The sequence below is a fragment of the Felis catus genome, chromosome C1, assembly GCF_018350175.1.
Source record: "Felis catus isolate Fca126 chromosome C1, F.catus_Fca126_mat1.0, whole genome shotgun sequence".
Taxonomy (NCBI): Eukaryota; Metazoa; Chordata; class Mammalia; order Carnivora; family Felidae; genus Felis; species Felis catus.
Genome location: NC_058375.1, coordinates 161333594 through 161349286, shown reverse-complemented (window position 1 = coordinate 161349286; position 15693 = coordinate 161333594). Strand labels below are relative to the sequence as shown.

Sequence of the window (15693 nt, the reverse complement as noted above, 5' to 3'; positions counted from 1 at the left end):
TGTGAAGCTGGGAGAGGGCAAGCCGGTATTACTAAACTCACTTTATAGTTTAAGAGATTTGTCATCTGGAGATGTTGGGTTCTTATTAGTGATTTGGTAAGATGAGAATCCAAGGCTCTGGAGCCCAGTCTTGCTTTCACTTTATTTGGCAGTTTCTTGGGTCAAATGCATGTATCTTAAATGCTGTCATTAAATTCCCAAAAAATAATTAATTTTAACCTCACAGAACTCAATATCTTGCATTGTGTCTTTAGTCTCAGCATTCTCTACAGACAGCAGAGAAACCTGCCGATTGCAAAGCGGACCATCCACACCTGTCTTTAATGTTCTTCAATGGTGCCCCAAATGTCTATAAAATAATAGCCAGTGCATACAGAGTGCATAGCTGACCCCCCTCAATTAGACCTGGGCCTACCTCCCCAGCCACATTTACTAGCACTCTTGGTCTGGGCATTCATTCACTCTGAAACAGCTTATTGTTCCCTGCTGGAACTTTCCTGACATCTTTCTGGCCCCAATCCCACCTCTGCACTCCTGTCAGGCTGTTTTCTTTCTTTGTTCTGGCAAGAAGAACACTAAAATATTATTTTTGCTGCTGTTATGAAAGGGCTTGAGCATGAATTTAAACATCCAACAAGGACTAACTGAATGTATTAGAGACATTCAGAGGATAGCCTATTATACACCTCTTAAAAATCCCATCCTTGAAGAACATTTAAGGTTAAGAGAAAAAACCCACAATATATGGCCCTTTGTAGCAATGTGGATGGAACTGGAGAGTGTGATGCTAAGTGAAATAAGCCATACAGAGAAAGACAGATACCATATGTTTTCACTCTTACGTGGATCCTGAGAAACTTAACAGGAACCCATGGGGGAGGGAAAGGAAAAAAAAAAAAAAAAGAGGTTAGAGTGGGAGAGAGCCAAAGCATAAGAGACTCTTAAAAACTGAGAACAAACTGAGGGTTCATGGGGGGTGGGAGGGAGGGGACGGTAGGTGATAGGCATTGAAGAGGGCATCTTTTGGGATGAGCACTGGGTGTTGTATGGAAACCAATTTGACAATAAATTTCATATATTGAAAAAAAACCCCACAATATATTACTAAGTGTAAAAAGTTAGGAATTTAAAAATAATAAGAAGGACAGGCACCAAAATGTTAACAATTATCTCTGGGAGATGTAATTGCAGGTGTTATTTATTTTTCTTTAACTCTTTTCAGTAGTTTCCAAATTTTCTACAATGAACATATTGACTTTAACAATAAAAAGTCAGTAAAATCTTATAATGAACCCTACACTGTAAATGGGCAGCTGTATCCATCTTCTTCTCTCCCAAATCTGAATCTCAATGGCAGTGATCCAATGGCTGGCTTCATGTAAGCATGAGGGATAAGTAGTAAATTGTCTTTAGAGAGGAGAGGCAATAAACCCAAACCTAAGAAATGGACCTCTTAATGCAATCATTTCTTCTGGTAAATTCTATAAGCTTTCATTTAGGGCACAGCAATCTTTCCAGAAAAAACAAACAAACAAAAACAACAACAACAACAAACCAAAAACAAAAAAATAAAAAAACAAAACAAAACAAAAAAGGCAAAGTTTTGTCATGCAGTGAAAGAAAAGATTCACAGTGAATTTCTTATTTCATAGAGATTAGGATCTTTAAGTCATGTTTCTTTTTTTTTTTTTCATATTTCTCTTTTCATCTGATTTGCATTTGAGGATGAATTTCATAACTTTGAACATTTCTTAGCCCATCCCAACAGAAATCAAAACCCTAGGAACCACTGACTGTAGGCTTGCTAATCTGGGTTCCCCTGAGGAAGCAACTTTCCCTATAATTATCAGGATTTCAAATTTCACACCCTCAAAAACAGCTTGGACAGAATAAGACCCTATTAAAAGAGGCTCTACTAATTTAGAAAGAAATACATAGCCTCTCATATGCCCTCTAGAGCAAATGTGTGGAACAGCAGGTGGGAGCTATCTTAATGCAGCCAACTAACACCCCCACTCCCACCTGGTATTTTCTCCTATCATTTGATCATCTGAATTGTTTCCTTTTAAACTTATGCCCCATAGCATATGTTAGAAAATATTAGTTTATCATATGAAATAAATGAATTCAAGTTTCTGGCTTAATGGGAAGATTCCAGAATCTGCCAAGAATTCTTTTTGTTGATTCTCTTTCCCTTAGCTATGTATATTTTACATGTTTATATATTAAACATATATATATATATTTATGTATATATATATGTATATATATACATATATGTTATGTATATATATGTATTTATGTGTATTTATATATGTATTTATACATTATATATATATGTAAATATATATATATATGTAAGTATATATATATATTTTTTTTCCTTCTGGTCAAGCCAACTAACCTATCTCTTTCTGAACTACTTAAGCTTCTAGGCTTTAAGGGAATTCCCGAATTGCAGATCTACCTAGAACTAGATTTGGCAAATGGCATCTACTTCATTTCCCTCCCACTTCTAAGCTGGTTTCTGATAGACTATGCTAAACAGCGGGACATCATGTCTCACTTTTCTTGGAAGAAGAGGTTGAGAGGCATTACAGCAAGAACCTTCTTTGTCTCTTTTTATCCAGCTAGCTGCAAGTTTATAACATTCTGCTTATCTGGTCACTCCACATCTTTTTGCCCATGGCCCCCTATCCAAAATATCTGCTCAAAGGTAAGCAGAAGGAACATTTCTATTGGCAAGGATCTCCACTGTATCTACTCGCTGTTGGGTAACCTCTTGCTTTTAGACTTATAAACAAAGCAAAATCAAAACAATTAGCTCCAAGAGCTCATTTTAGGTTTGATGGCTCTGTGAGCTGCAACAACAGCACCATCAACTGTCATTGTTCTATAGCACTTGCCCCCCAGTGCCATCCAGGTCTGCACCTGTGAAACCAGGATGGGCATTGTGAGTCACTCTGCCTGCCACCACATAAAAAGCTAATTTCACATTCGGGATGTATGTTTTTTTTTCAATACCAATAGCAACAAGAGTATGCCAAAAAATTTCCCCTGAAGCTCTATTCTGTTTTTTAAACTACAGAACATTCTTTCATAGTTTGACAGTTAAAATGCTGCAGTTAATGTAATAAACAGAGAATTTTTCTAAGTAGCCTGTCAAAACAAGTGACACTTTTTTTTTTTTTGCTAGCGAGTCTCAGATTCAGAACAATGGGAAGTACCTTTCAAAGCAACATCTTCATTATACAATCAAATTCTCAAAGTAATCTTCTCATCAAAGAATATTGTGTTATTTCTTTCCCAGTAATTATCAGAGTTCTGCAGCCTCTCTGGCAGTGGTGACTATTATAAAATGCAGCTGTGCTGAGTTTAAAAATTGGGGGGTCCTGCCCTGGTCGACATGGAGCCAATGCATCTCATGCCTCCACATTTCCTAATGACTTGGCTGTCTGGGCAGTAAAGCGTCAACATTTCCAGGACCTTTACACATGCCCTCAGGTTTCTAGGAGCAAAGTGCTCAGGGGGTCTCTTTAAGGACAGCAGTGATACTGGAAATTCTTGATCACCTAAGCATATTTTCTTTCCACTTAAATAAATTAGACACTACAAAGGTTATTATCAGACTCCCTCCACCCCAAAAAAGGTGTATGCGTGTGTATGTGTATGTGTGTGTGAGTGTGTGTGTGTGTGCATGTGCATAGGTTTGAAAGTCTGTCTCAAAAAAACTAGATTCCTTCTTTTTCACTTTCTCATCTCTTGGGAGCTGTCATTCCAATAGAAAGAAAATCTAAGAGTATTGAGTCAGAAGAACTACCAGTTCGATTCCAATTTTGTAGTTTGATAAAACCTGGAAAGGTAAGAAAATCCCAAGGGAACTCAAAATGATATGTCTTGGAATACTAGTATAACCTGTATGTTCTAGTGATAGACTGGAAAAATCCAACCTTTGGAATATAGTTTTCTCTGAAGAATCTTTGGGCTGCCAAGGATCATGCAATTCAGTGCTGTATGGAAGAAAAAAAGCACAAGCACAGGCTCTCTTTCTAAGGGTGACTCAAGAAACCAGCTCTCAGGGTCTTGTGAGGGTGAATCAAGACAACAGCATGAATGTTTCTAGCACACAATAGGCACTCAATAAGTGTGTTTGTTGCACCAGATCCTAATTTGGGAGTGCCTCACCTCCTGGATTATAAATTCTCCAAAGGCAGGAACCATTTTATTATTATTATTTTTTAAAGAAAACCTCTTGGCACATGCTCAAAAATCTTTGTGAATCAAATGGCATTTCTGCTTCCCTTGAAGCAACTAAGAGCTGCAGGAACATTAGCTGCCAGCAGACATTCATTTGTTCATTCATTCACTCAGCAAAAGTTTATTGGTGGTCTGTTTAGTGGAATGCACAGAGCTAGGAATATGGCCTTTTCTAACTTCTATGCCAGATTAAATCCCCCCTCTCCATATTATACTCTATTAATGTACACTACATTTTCCTTTGTAGCATGTACTGCAGCTATGACAAAATGATTCCTTGCCTAACTATTTAAGGTCTGTCTCTTGGACTACGCAGAAAGCTCCAGGAAGGAGGTGCAACCCTCTTGTTCGATGTTTTAGCCTTAGCAACTAACATAGTATCTAGGACAAAATAGGTGTTTATCAAATATTGGTGAAGTGAACAAATAAATGAAAAAAGAAATGGGATATGTCTTTGCCTTTCAGAAACTCAGTTTAAAGCAATGTTTCTCAATAGGAGCATTATTTTCAGGACAGCTCCTTATTTTGTAGGGTCCTAGGTATTGTTGGGTGTATTTGGCAACCCTTGGTCCTAACCACTGCCCAGTGAATGGCAGAAGTGTGCCCCCACATGTACTGAGGCAACCAAAACATCCTCCCACACTTGCAAATGCCCCACTGATTCAGAACCACTTCTGATTCTGATTCTGTCCCACTTCTGATTCAGAACCACTGTATGGCTTTGACTTGAATGAAAGAGGCAAGAAGAGCAAGAAGGGGATGGATCTAGGAAATGATGAGAAAGTAAAAATGATGGACAATGGGACATAGGTGTGTGGGGAAGGGAGAGAGGAAGTGGACTCACATGAAAGAAAGCACAGTTTGGAACGGTGTTCATTTGAGTTCTCCATGCCCTGATGATTCCCTTGTGTCCCCTTAGCCACTCACCCCTGTGATGTTTTAGGACAGACAGAGCATAAATCAGGTGGGCAAGGTTCTTGGATACTACCCATAATTAGGTCAGTGAAGTTCTGGCTTTTCTGTTTGATAGTTTGGATTTTCCCATACAATTTTTGTTTGAAGAAAGGGTTTTGAGGATAAAGGACCAGAACCTAACCAGTGTTCTAGAGTTAAACATGGTGGTGCTAACTAGGATAAGGGCAGGCCTATGAAACACATGGAGGTGGACATTAAGACCCAAGAGAAAGTCCTGACAAAGGAGACATCGCATGACAACAAGTGAAATATGTTGAAGAAAGGAAACAGAGAAGCACTAAGAAGTACTATAAGTTGGCATGAGGGGCAGATATTGAGGAAGTTGGCCTAAGGGGCATGGCACTTTTGCAAAGTGCCCCGTGGACATACAAGACATGTGAAGTTTAATGCACTTGTTGAGACCCATGAATAAATGGAGGTTGGCCATGCCTGTGACTCAGAATCGACATCCACAGCTGCTGGCACTGGCCACAGGGTGGAGGGCCGTTTCATTCCCAGAAGAAAATCATAAGCCTGTGCACGGTGGCCTCAACACCAAGTGCCAAGTCGTGCCTTATTAAAAAGATTTCCCCAAGATTGGGACTGTGGCATATGCTTCTTTATAAGTCTCACAGCAACTGGGAGAGTTCTCTAAGTACAACAGGGGCTCAGTACATTCTTCCTGAATCCATCTGATTAAACACTTCAGAATCCTCCAGTTTAGCTGATAGGTTGTTACTGAAGGTGAGGTGGGTTTCAGTTGAAATGGAAGGGAGGGAGCATCTTACTAGTGGGAGGAGGTCTTGAAGCACTAATGCAGCAGTGGTATTCTCTTAGGAACGTGCCTTTAAGCTAACGAGCAGAAGGTTCAAAATGGTGTGAAAGGATGTGTTGAATGAATGAACGAACAAAGGCACAGGCATGATGTCTATGGTTCTGATGACCTCCGCCCTATTGCATTAGAAAGACAGGGGCTGTCACATTCTGGCATGGAAACAGAGCAATTTCTGTTCGTCATTGCCCAAAGGTTTTTTTTTAATGTTTATTTATTTTTGAGAGAGACAGAGACAAAGTGTGAGAGGGGGAGGAGCAGAGAGAGAGGGAGACAGAATCCAGAACAGGCTCCAGGCTCTGAGCTGTCAGCACAGAGCCCGACACGGGGCTCGCACCCACAAACCGCGGGATCACGACCTGAGCTGAAGTCGGACACTTAACCAACTGAGCCACCCAGGAGCCCCCTAAAGGTTTTTTAATATGTGGACTTAGTTTTGACATCCCGAACCAACCACTAAAATTCTGTACAGTTTTATTTTTTATTTTTTTTCAACGTTTATTTATTTTTGGGACAGAGAGAGACAGCACATGAACGGGGGAGGGGCAGAGAGAGAGGGAGACACAGAATCAGAAACAGGCTCCAGGCTCTGAGCCATCAGCCCAGAGCCTGACGCGGGGCTCGAACTCATGGACCGCGAGATCGTGACCTGGCTGAAGTCGGACACTCAACCGACTGAGCCACCCAGGCGCCCCAAATTCTGTACAGTTTTAACTCATGCAAAAGGGAAATGGATTTATCTGGCTCAAAAGTAAAATAGAAAAGAGACAAACACTGCTGTGTCCCACCTCCAGAGCCTCCCCTTTGGCCCTGAGTGCAGGCCAGGACCTGGGAAATCAGCCTGCTTCCCTGTGGCCCAGGTGCGCGTCGTGCTTCCGCATGCCCGTGGCCCCAGGGGACTGGCACAGGGTGCGCACTGCGCTCTTACTCACGGTTTGCGGAGGGTCATCCTCATGTGGGCGTCCGGGCCCATCTGCGACAGCAGCAGCATGGTGTCCTGCAGCTCCTCATCACACTCCTTCTTCTCCTCCTCAGTCGGCAAAGGGGCATCCTCGTGCTCGTCATCCAGAAATCGATAAAATAAATATTTGTCTTGGAAATGGTGTTCCTGGTCCACTACGTGAAACATGAAGGCAAGGATCAGCTGTTGTCCCTCTGCCTCACAGCCCCGTTTACCAGAAGCAAATGGCTGGTGTCGGGCAAGAGAGCCAAGTGGCAGCAAAGCGGTGAGACTCCTCAGCCCTCTGACCCCGCCTCGCCCAGGGCCGTGCAGCTGGAAGACAGGACTTCCCAACTGCGGTCATGCAGGCTCTCTCTGACCCGCCCGCCACTGGCTGGCCCCACCACGTTCTTATGAGAACCTGCCAGCTTTTCTGAGATGAGCACTCTGACCAGCAAAAATTGCCCTGGTGACATCTTCTGGCATGTGGGACATGTGTCCCAAACAGGAAAATAACCAACTGCCAGATCATGCTCTATAATGGTTTTTGAGCACAGACTTAAAACAATCTTACTCTATAGGGATCAGGATTCGTATTTTTCTTTCCATATGTACTGTTTGTTAACATGTCTGCACTTTAAAAAAAAGTTTAGAGGAGCGCCTAGGTGGCTTGGTTGGTTAAGCATCCGACTTCGGCTCAGGTCATGATCTCACGGTCCGTGAGTTCGAGCCCCGCATCCGTCTCTGTGCTGACAGCTCAGAGCCTGGGGTCTGTTTCGGATTCTGTGTCTCCGTCTCTCTCTGACCCTCCCCCGTTCATGCTCTGTCTCTCTCTGTCTCAAAAATAAAAACAAACGTTAAAAAAAAATTTTTTTTTAATAAAAAAAAGTTTAAAATAAAATTAATTGTTTGAACAAAACTGACGAGACCGAGCTTCTAGGTCATATAACCCCAGAAGTAACTTAGGGTAATTTCCATCCAGTTCTGATTTTAAAAGTTTTGTTTTCCCCTTGTTCCTTTTAAAGAAAAAGACTTAGATCTTGGTAGGACAGTCAGTGAACTTGGCTCAGGATCTCTCATTTCTATGTCTTAGAGACGCAGACCCTCAGGATCCATCCCAAACCTGCTGAGTCAGAATCTGCATTTTAACAAGAGTCCCAGATGGCTTGAATGCACATTAAAGTCTGAGAAACACAGGTGAAGCCATCATTAGATTCTCAGGCCTTGGTAAATTAAATGAACGATTTTAATGGTTTGTCAGTTTGGAAAAGTGGTCGTTAAAGCAAATGGCATGAGCAGATCAACCACAGTCACACTCCAGTCCTGAACAGCTACCCTGCCCCACGATAGCCCCTGCGGGGGTCAGGGGCTGCAACAGTCGAGCACATTCCTGATTTTAAATATGGTCATCCCGTGTGGATACAAATTGGCTCTCCCAGATAACGCCATTGTTAAAAGGCAGCTTCTGAATTCATTACTTCCTTTGCCTGCCACCAGCCCCGCCGCACATCGCGTTGCTCTTCATTCTGCCCCTGCATCAGGATTGCTATGCTCAGAGTATAATCACACTACCAATGAACCGTGAATGCAAACTAATAAACATAATTGGAACTGATGCACTCGGGTCGCAATTTCATTTTCCCTTCATACACTCTCCCATGTTAGGGGGGCACGATGGCGGAACATAGCAATCAATAGCATCCGCTCGCCGCACTCGTATTGCTAAATGAAGATGCCGGCTCTCTAGGCCCCTAAAGGGACCATAATTCCTTTTTGGCCCATTTGGGAGTGCAGCAACAACTTACCCAGGGAAAGTGTTTTCCAGGGCCTGGGGCTCATCTTACCGTGGTTGAGAACGCCGTCTTCTACCAGCACTTGCCACATGCCAACAGCCTGAGTTCGGGAGTGGACACAGGGAGTCTGCTGCAGCATCCAGTCCACCAGCTCGGTTCCCACACAGCATTGCCTAAGGAGAGGGGAACACAAAGGATGGGAAGGCACGCCCTCGTGGAGGAAGGCTGGGAGATGGCCTTCCCGAAACGCTTGTGCTCCTCCACCATAAGACGTCTCACTGCAAACAAAGCATGGCATGGCGTGGCCTCAGGTTCTCAAACTTTTGTACAAACCAACAAAACCACTCAGCTCATGAGGGAACCTTCCAAGCAATGAAAGAGCATTACACACTGCAGCACCAGGGGGTACCGAAGGGCCACTAGATGGGGAGTGTTATCTAGCAAGCTAAGCCCAGGGCCAGGAACTCTCTTGTCTCGCTGGTCCCGGAAAATCTCAGTGTAAAACGAGGGCAAAGTGACATCTGACTTCCTTCACCCGAGCCTGTGAGGAACGAGTTAATGTTTGTGAGGCACTTGGAGGTGCTCCACGAAAGGCGGTGTATAAGTGCAAAATTATATAGCACTTTATATTTTCAAGTAATACTACTGATCTTCCCCAGAGGGGTGTTGGGAGAAACAAGCAATTAGCGATGCAAATCTCTCTGAAAAAAGTCCTATGTAATGAGCATCAGCACTTCTGCAGAGCTTGTCATCTGAGGAGCTCCACATGCTTTCTGCATAGTCACACATTCACCCCTAAGTTGCCCCTCTGTGGTAAGTTCGTCAGGATGGGTGAACTGCGTGCGTTAGGAAACATATAATTAGGAAATACTGAGACCTTCAGTGGGGTGAGGGAGAAGGGCAGGTGTTTGTGGCATGATGGTTCAGAGGAGGAAATGGAATCTTGAAGCCCTAGGAATGAATCCCAAGGGCCAACACAGGAAGTCACAGAGCAGCTGGGGTCTTTGCTACTGGTGGCCTCCCATCCCGGGCTAAGGATGGCACCATCTCTGGGGGGTTGAGCTCAGGAGCTCCTCTCTAGTTTAAACTGGGTGTTTCCTGGTGCTGTGCCACTTTAGGAAGAGGCTTAGCCTGGCAGGAGTCATTAGATACAGCACTGTGTCTGCTAGACATTATCTGTGTGAGTCTGGCCATGTCGTTTAAACTCGCTGGTTTTCAGTTTTCTCATCTATAAAAAAACGAGGATGAAAAGATGGCCCCTAATGTTCTAGGAACTCTGAAATCTGTCTAAGCTCCTGGGATGCCCTGATTCAGGTCCAATCCTAGAACATCTTGTAAGCAAGATGTACTGAGGAGGCCGTCGGATTTCCAGGGCTACTCTGAAAACAGTCTACACCCACAAAAAGAGCTTCAATGAGCAAAGGGGGCACCTAGTAACTATTCATTCTGAACACAGGAACTGTCAAAACATGGCTCTTCTAATTTCAGAATTTATTAACGGGAAAAGTGTCATAAAAGTATAAACTAATCAATTCCATGTGGCTTTTAATTCAACGATTCTCTTTACTAAGAGGAACTCTGAGATGATCTCAGAGCACCTGGGTCCTTGCTCAGGGTATGAGAATCCTGCAGTCAGCATACAGAACAAAGACCCACAGCTGTGCCACTTGCAGCTGACAGAATCACTGAGTTTCCTCTCCATTAAAGATCTCTAGCCACTTTAGAATCGACAGCAGGCCTTAGCATGGTGATGACTTGGGGGGATACCGTGTCTGGGGAGACTGCAGCCATGATATAAGCAGGTGGGCAGGAGGAGAGAGATGGAACTAGAAAGTACAAGATGTGGTGCAAGGAACTTAAACTGGGGTGCAGAAAAGAGAAATCATGCCTTTGGCTTCCAAATGAGTCCATGGGTTATTACCAACAGATCATTAATTTGTGTCATAGGGTGTGGAATACACACGACACCTGTATTTCAGGGATTGAAAATGTTAGTATGATGGAGCAAGAAAGAGTTTATGGCTTCTGACTTCTAGTTTCCATTTGGTCATAAAGATGACATATTTTAACGGAATTTCCCTAATGCAAGTCCACACTTGGAAAAGCATAGTCACATCTTAAGTCAAGGGAAAAAATAACAAAGACTTAAAAAGAAAAAGGTCCTTTAGCCATATGAGATTTTGAGATTCACTTGAGGAGTTAAAGTGCTTTAACTCTCTCTGGGAATATGTAACACATGATTTTTGTTATTTTTTTTTAAAGTTTGGGGGTACCTGGGTGGCTCAGTCGGCTAAGCATCCGACTTGGGCTCAGGTCATGATCTCATGGTCTGTGAGTTCGAGCCCCGCGTCGGGCTCTGTGCTGACAGCTCAGAGCCTGGAGCCTGCTTCTGATTCTGTGTCTCCCTCTCTCTCTGCCCCTCCCCCACTCGTGTTCTGTCTGTCTTTCTCTCTCAAAAATAAATAAACATTAAAAAAAAATAAAGTTTATTTATTTATTTTGAGGAAAAGAGAGAGACAGAGAGAGAGAGAGAATATTGTGCTGTCAGCACAGAGCCTGCTTGGGATATTCTCTCTGTCTCTCTCTGTCTCTCTCTGTCTCTCTCTCTGCCCCTCCCCTACTTGTGGGCATGCATGCTCTCTCTTTCTCAAAATAAATAAGTAAACTTTAAAAAAGGGCTGGATGAATAGTCTGTCTTAAGAAATGGAATGTGTCTCCTTGATAAGACTAAAGTGTTTCTCAAATCCCATCTCATTTCCAAAATTCTCTTCAAGACGAGGTCAATTAATGTAACAAATATCCTGTCAGTTTTAGTCTTATAAACATGTTCATGACAAGCACAAGTGGAAGAGTGTTTGTTTTCAAGGAGTGCAGAAAAAGTGATCCAAAGAGGAAGAATTTGCCTGTTTTGCCATCTCTGTCCTTGGGAAACAGACCGGATCTTGAGGCACATGTACTCAAAGGTTTCCTATACGGTGAATGAGGTCTAATTTTACAGGTTCTATCATAGTTGACAGTCATAGAAATACATTTATCCTTCATGCTAACTTTAAAATTTGTATCCTAGCTTTCACTGTGTCTTATGAATTTGGTTCATGTGAATCAAATGGGTTTTGACTCACGCCAAGTCTGATGGGTTCTGAGGTCATGTCTAGACTAAATGGGAGAGTTGAGTGACTGCTAAAAAAGGGCTATGAGGGTAAACCACGGGTGCAAGGAGAAAGTGAAAGCTTGTGTGCCATGCATAGGCCATTCCAGTTCCTAAACCCATGGTGAAGTGAAAAAAAATCAAAAGCTAAAAGATCAGACATGAATCCTCAGTTGACCCACCAGTGTTCAGTCATCCCAGAAGATTCAACTACATAATTCCTTAACTCTAGTGACAGCTATAATGACTCCTTATTCTAAATAATTATAGACGTGATAGAGTTGTATACTCACTATACGCACACTAGGATGAAATCCTACAGTAGAAAGTAAACTCCGTAAAGAACATTGTATATTTTATTCACTCCTGTATCCTTGGGGCTTAGAACACAATAGCATCTGGTGCCCAGTAGATATTTAATACATTTGTGGAACGAATGAATGGTAGAATGAATGAAAAGATCACTGAACTTGGAAATCAACCAAGGTTGGTTGGCTTAAGCCCTGGCTCTGCCACTCACTAGACTTGTGACTTGGACAAGGAAAACTATTTACTCTCTCTGAGCCTCACTTTTATCATCTGAAAAATGGCCTAACACCTACCTAGCAGGGCTGTGGTGAGGATGAAATAGGATAACATAGGGAAAATGGCCTGGTGGAGGGCTTCAAGCAGAAATAAATGCTAAGTAAATGTTAGTTTAATCTCATCTAAATCTAATAGTTCCCCTAAAAAAACACTAGCGAACAGAAATGGAAAAGTTTTCTTCTCTTTGTTTATCACAATTAAACCAATGTCCAAGCAAATTAGTTTAGGAGTAACTGCTGGGAATATTAAGGATAATTAAAGCTAAGCAGGGATCTAAGACAAACGTAGATCTTCCAAAACCTGGAGGATTATAAAACATGCTACCCATAGATGGAAAACAAGAAAACGCAAGTTTGTTCCAATGTCACTAAACATGAATCTGAGGGAGGCCACAGCCTTTAGAATTATTGCACATACCTGTATGTCTTTAGGTGGTATTTTCTATCTCTTATCATGTGAGGTGCTCGAGAGAGAATGGCATTTCGTAAAATTTTTCCAGCCCTGAGGATCTTCTCTGAAGGAACCTACATTTTAATCAGGTGAAAGGAGGGAAAGAGGAAGAGGGAGAATTTATAGAAGGAAAACAAACCAGATGAATACTTAAATCACTTTCTGACTCTGGCTTGAAAAATACAACACATTCACATATTTACATTGTTCACTTGTATGACATGTCCCTTTTATTTGAGAACTGATACACACTGAATAGTCGTTATGTCTAGAAAATGCACCCGAGGTCTCCTGATGTGATGCTCTGACATACTGGCCGCCTCCAGTGGTTACCTAAGAAGTTGGCTCTGAAGGTTCATCAACCCACCTACATCCCATTACCTTGGTAATGGTGTTAGCAGGACGAAGAGGAACGTGAGGTTCAATGAGAGGTGTCTGAAAAATAAAATGTTAAGGCAAAAGAAAATTAAACAAAAAGTACACTAAAGAAAATTATGGGTTGGGGGATAATAAGAAACATCCATTTTTATAAAACTCAAAATAGAATTAAAAAAAAAAACAAGAGATAAAATCTGCCTGAATAACTTGAATGCAGATGCATTCAAAGGGCAAAATTAGACCTTCAATTTGCCAAAATTTAAATATAAATTATTAAAAATGAAAAAAACCAAACAGATAGGAATGATTAGATGTTTGCAGGCTTAATGAGAAGGGAATCAATATCTACTCAAAGCATAACAAACATCAGAGCAGAAGAAAAAGCAAAACAAGATAAACATGTATGGAGATTAAAATGACCTATCTCGGGAGATAGGGATAAAGTACTGAATTAGAATGGAAATGAGCAATTTCATCCTCTGTCATGTAGTTAAGATTCTTTTCCCTCAATTTGTATTTTTGGAAAAAAAGTTGTAATTTCTAAATGATACTTCTTGGTGGTTTTATGTACTCAAGTTCCGAGGACCCACTGGGGCAGCTAGGGCACCATCTCTGTCATTTGCAAAGTGGTATACAGTTTTCAGGATTCCGTGACTGAAAGAACAGCTCTAGGATACAGATTAAGCTGCCACTATTATCCACATTCTTCAGATGAAGGTGCTGAATTGCGATCCTAGGAAAATGACTTGCTACACAGCTACACAGGTAGGTCCCTTAGTCCTTCCAAACCCTTCCCTCTAGTTCTCTGTGATGTCTGGCAATGGCATTTGCAAACGGAAGAGAAAGATATGTGCAGTTAAAGATGGTGGTAGGACCATTAACACAATGCTATTTATGTCACTTCCAGAAGGTTTCAAATGATGATAGGTTTAGTTATGAGATTGTGATAGGCAGAAACAATGCCTCCCCCCCCCCCCCAAGATGTCCATATCCTTATCTCCAGAACCTGTGACTATAGTAGATTATGTGGCAAAAGGGATTCTGTAGATGTGGTTAAGTTAAGGCTCAAAATAGGGAGATTATCCTGGTGTTTCCTGGTGGGCCCAGTGTGATCATATGAGCTCTTAAAAGATGGAAGAGGGAGGGCAAAGCATTAGAACTAGAGAGACAGCAGTGTGAGTTGGACTTGGCCTGATTTTGCTGGCTCTGCTGATGGAAGAGACCAAGAGCCAAGGATGGAAGGCAGCTTCTAGAAGATGGAAAAGGCGAAGCAATATATGGCTCTTCCCCTAGAACCTCCAGAAGGACTTGGCTGCCAACACCTTCATTGTTAGCCCAGTGAGACCCATTTCAGACTTCTAACCTACAGCATTGTAAAATTATTAATTTGTGTTGTTTTAAGCCACTAACCCTGTGGTTAATTTGTTATAGCAGTAAAAAAACAAAAAGCAAAAAACTAATACGGACATTATTATACTTTATAATGAAAACTCTACTTTTTGCAAACTGAAGCCATTACACTGAAAATGAATCGGTAGATTTTCCCTCTAGTCCTAATTTAAAAAATACAACCAATGGAGGAAATAAAAGTCAATATTAATTTAAAATACTTTATGTACCTAAATACAAATATGCATGTATAAACATATACCTTCCTTTTTATCAACAATAAATTTCAGATGAGTTGCTTTGGATATTATCATAGAATTAAGGAAACGAGGGACAGAATGGAAAGCTTTAAGAAAGGCATAGGTGAGATGCAGATTTACTTAGAATGAATGAAATCTCACTGACTTACTTAAACATTTTCATCACCTCCCTGGCATCAAGGAGACTTTTTTGTTCCTCTTGAAATCACTAGAGCACAGGTGTCAAGCAATATTATAGTATTTAAGCAGCATAATGTTTACAACCAGCAAAGAATCTAGACCAAGGAACGTCAGCGTGGTCCAATTCAACAGGAGCTTTAAACAGAGACTGACTTTGCCCGGAAATAGCCCACATTCCCTTAGGGCAGACCTCTAGATGGGAGAGCTACCGTGCCCTGTGTTTGTACTACTTCCTCAAAGAAGACAGAGCTGTGTGATCCCAAGTCACCTGAAAAAATGTTCAAAAGCACCAGACCAGCATGCATCAGGGCTCTGGAAATGTGTGCAGTTAAAACATGCTGATTATTTCCGAGTTGTGAGTTCCCAGCAGTCATGCGTCCCACCTCTTTACATTGCATGGGTTGGTTTATATGTCCAGGACTATGCCTGGTTGTATATGCAAATTGTAGAAGCTTCTGGTTATTCTTGAAGATAATAGAAACCCATTTCTTGTTCCTGTCTTAGAAGAGGTACAGGCATACGTGGCC

The 15693-nt window shown here is 41.8% G+C and overlaps 1 protein-coding gene across 12 annotated transcripts in view; it reads right to left on the bottom strand.

Moving 5' to 3' along the window:
* RAPGEF4 (Rap guanine nucleotide exchange factor 4) overlaps positions 1 to 15693 on the bottom strand; it is a 291293-nt gene that overhangs the window by 77254 nt on the left and 198346 nt on the right. For 11 of the 12 annotated variants that reach the window (XM_023259461.2, XM_045033954.1, XM_045033955.1 and 8 more), the window contains 4 exons: positions 13341 to 13394; positions 12927 to 13033; positions 8828 to 8949; positions 6976 to 7159 (listed from right to left, as the gene is read on the bottom strand). In XM_023259461.2, the coding sequence (XP_023115229.1) occupies positions 6976 to 7159; positions 8828 to 8949; positions 12927 to 13033; positions 13341 to 13394 (467 nt within the window). The remainder of the gene's footprint in view (positions 1 to 6975; positions 7160 to 8827; positions 8950 to 12926; positions 13034 to 13340; positions 13395 to 15693) is intronic. The other variant, XM_023259462.2, reaches the window with a different exon arrangement.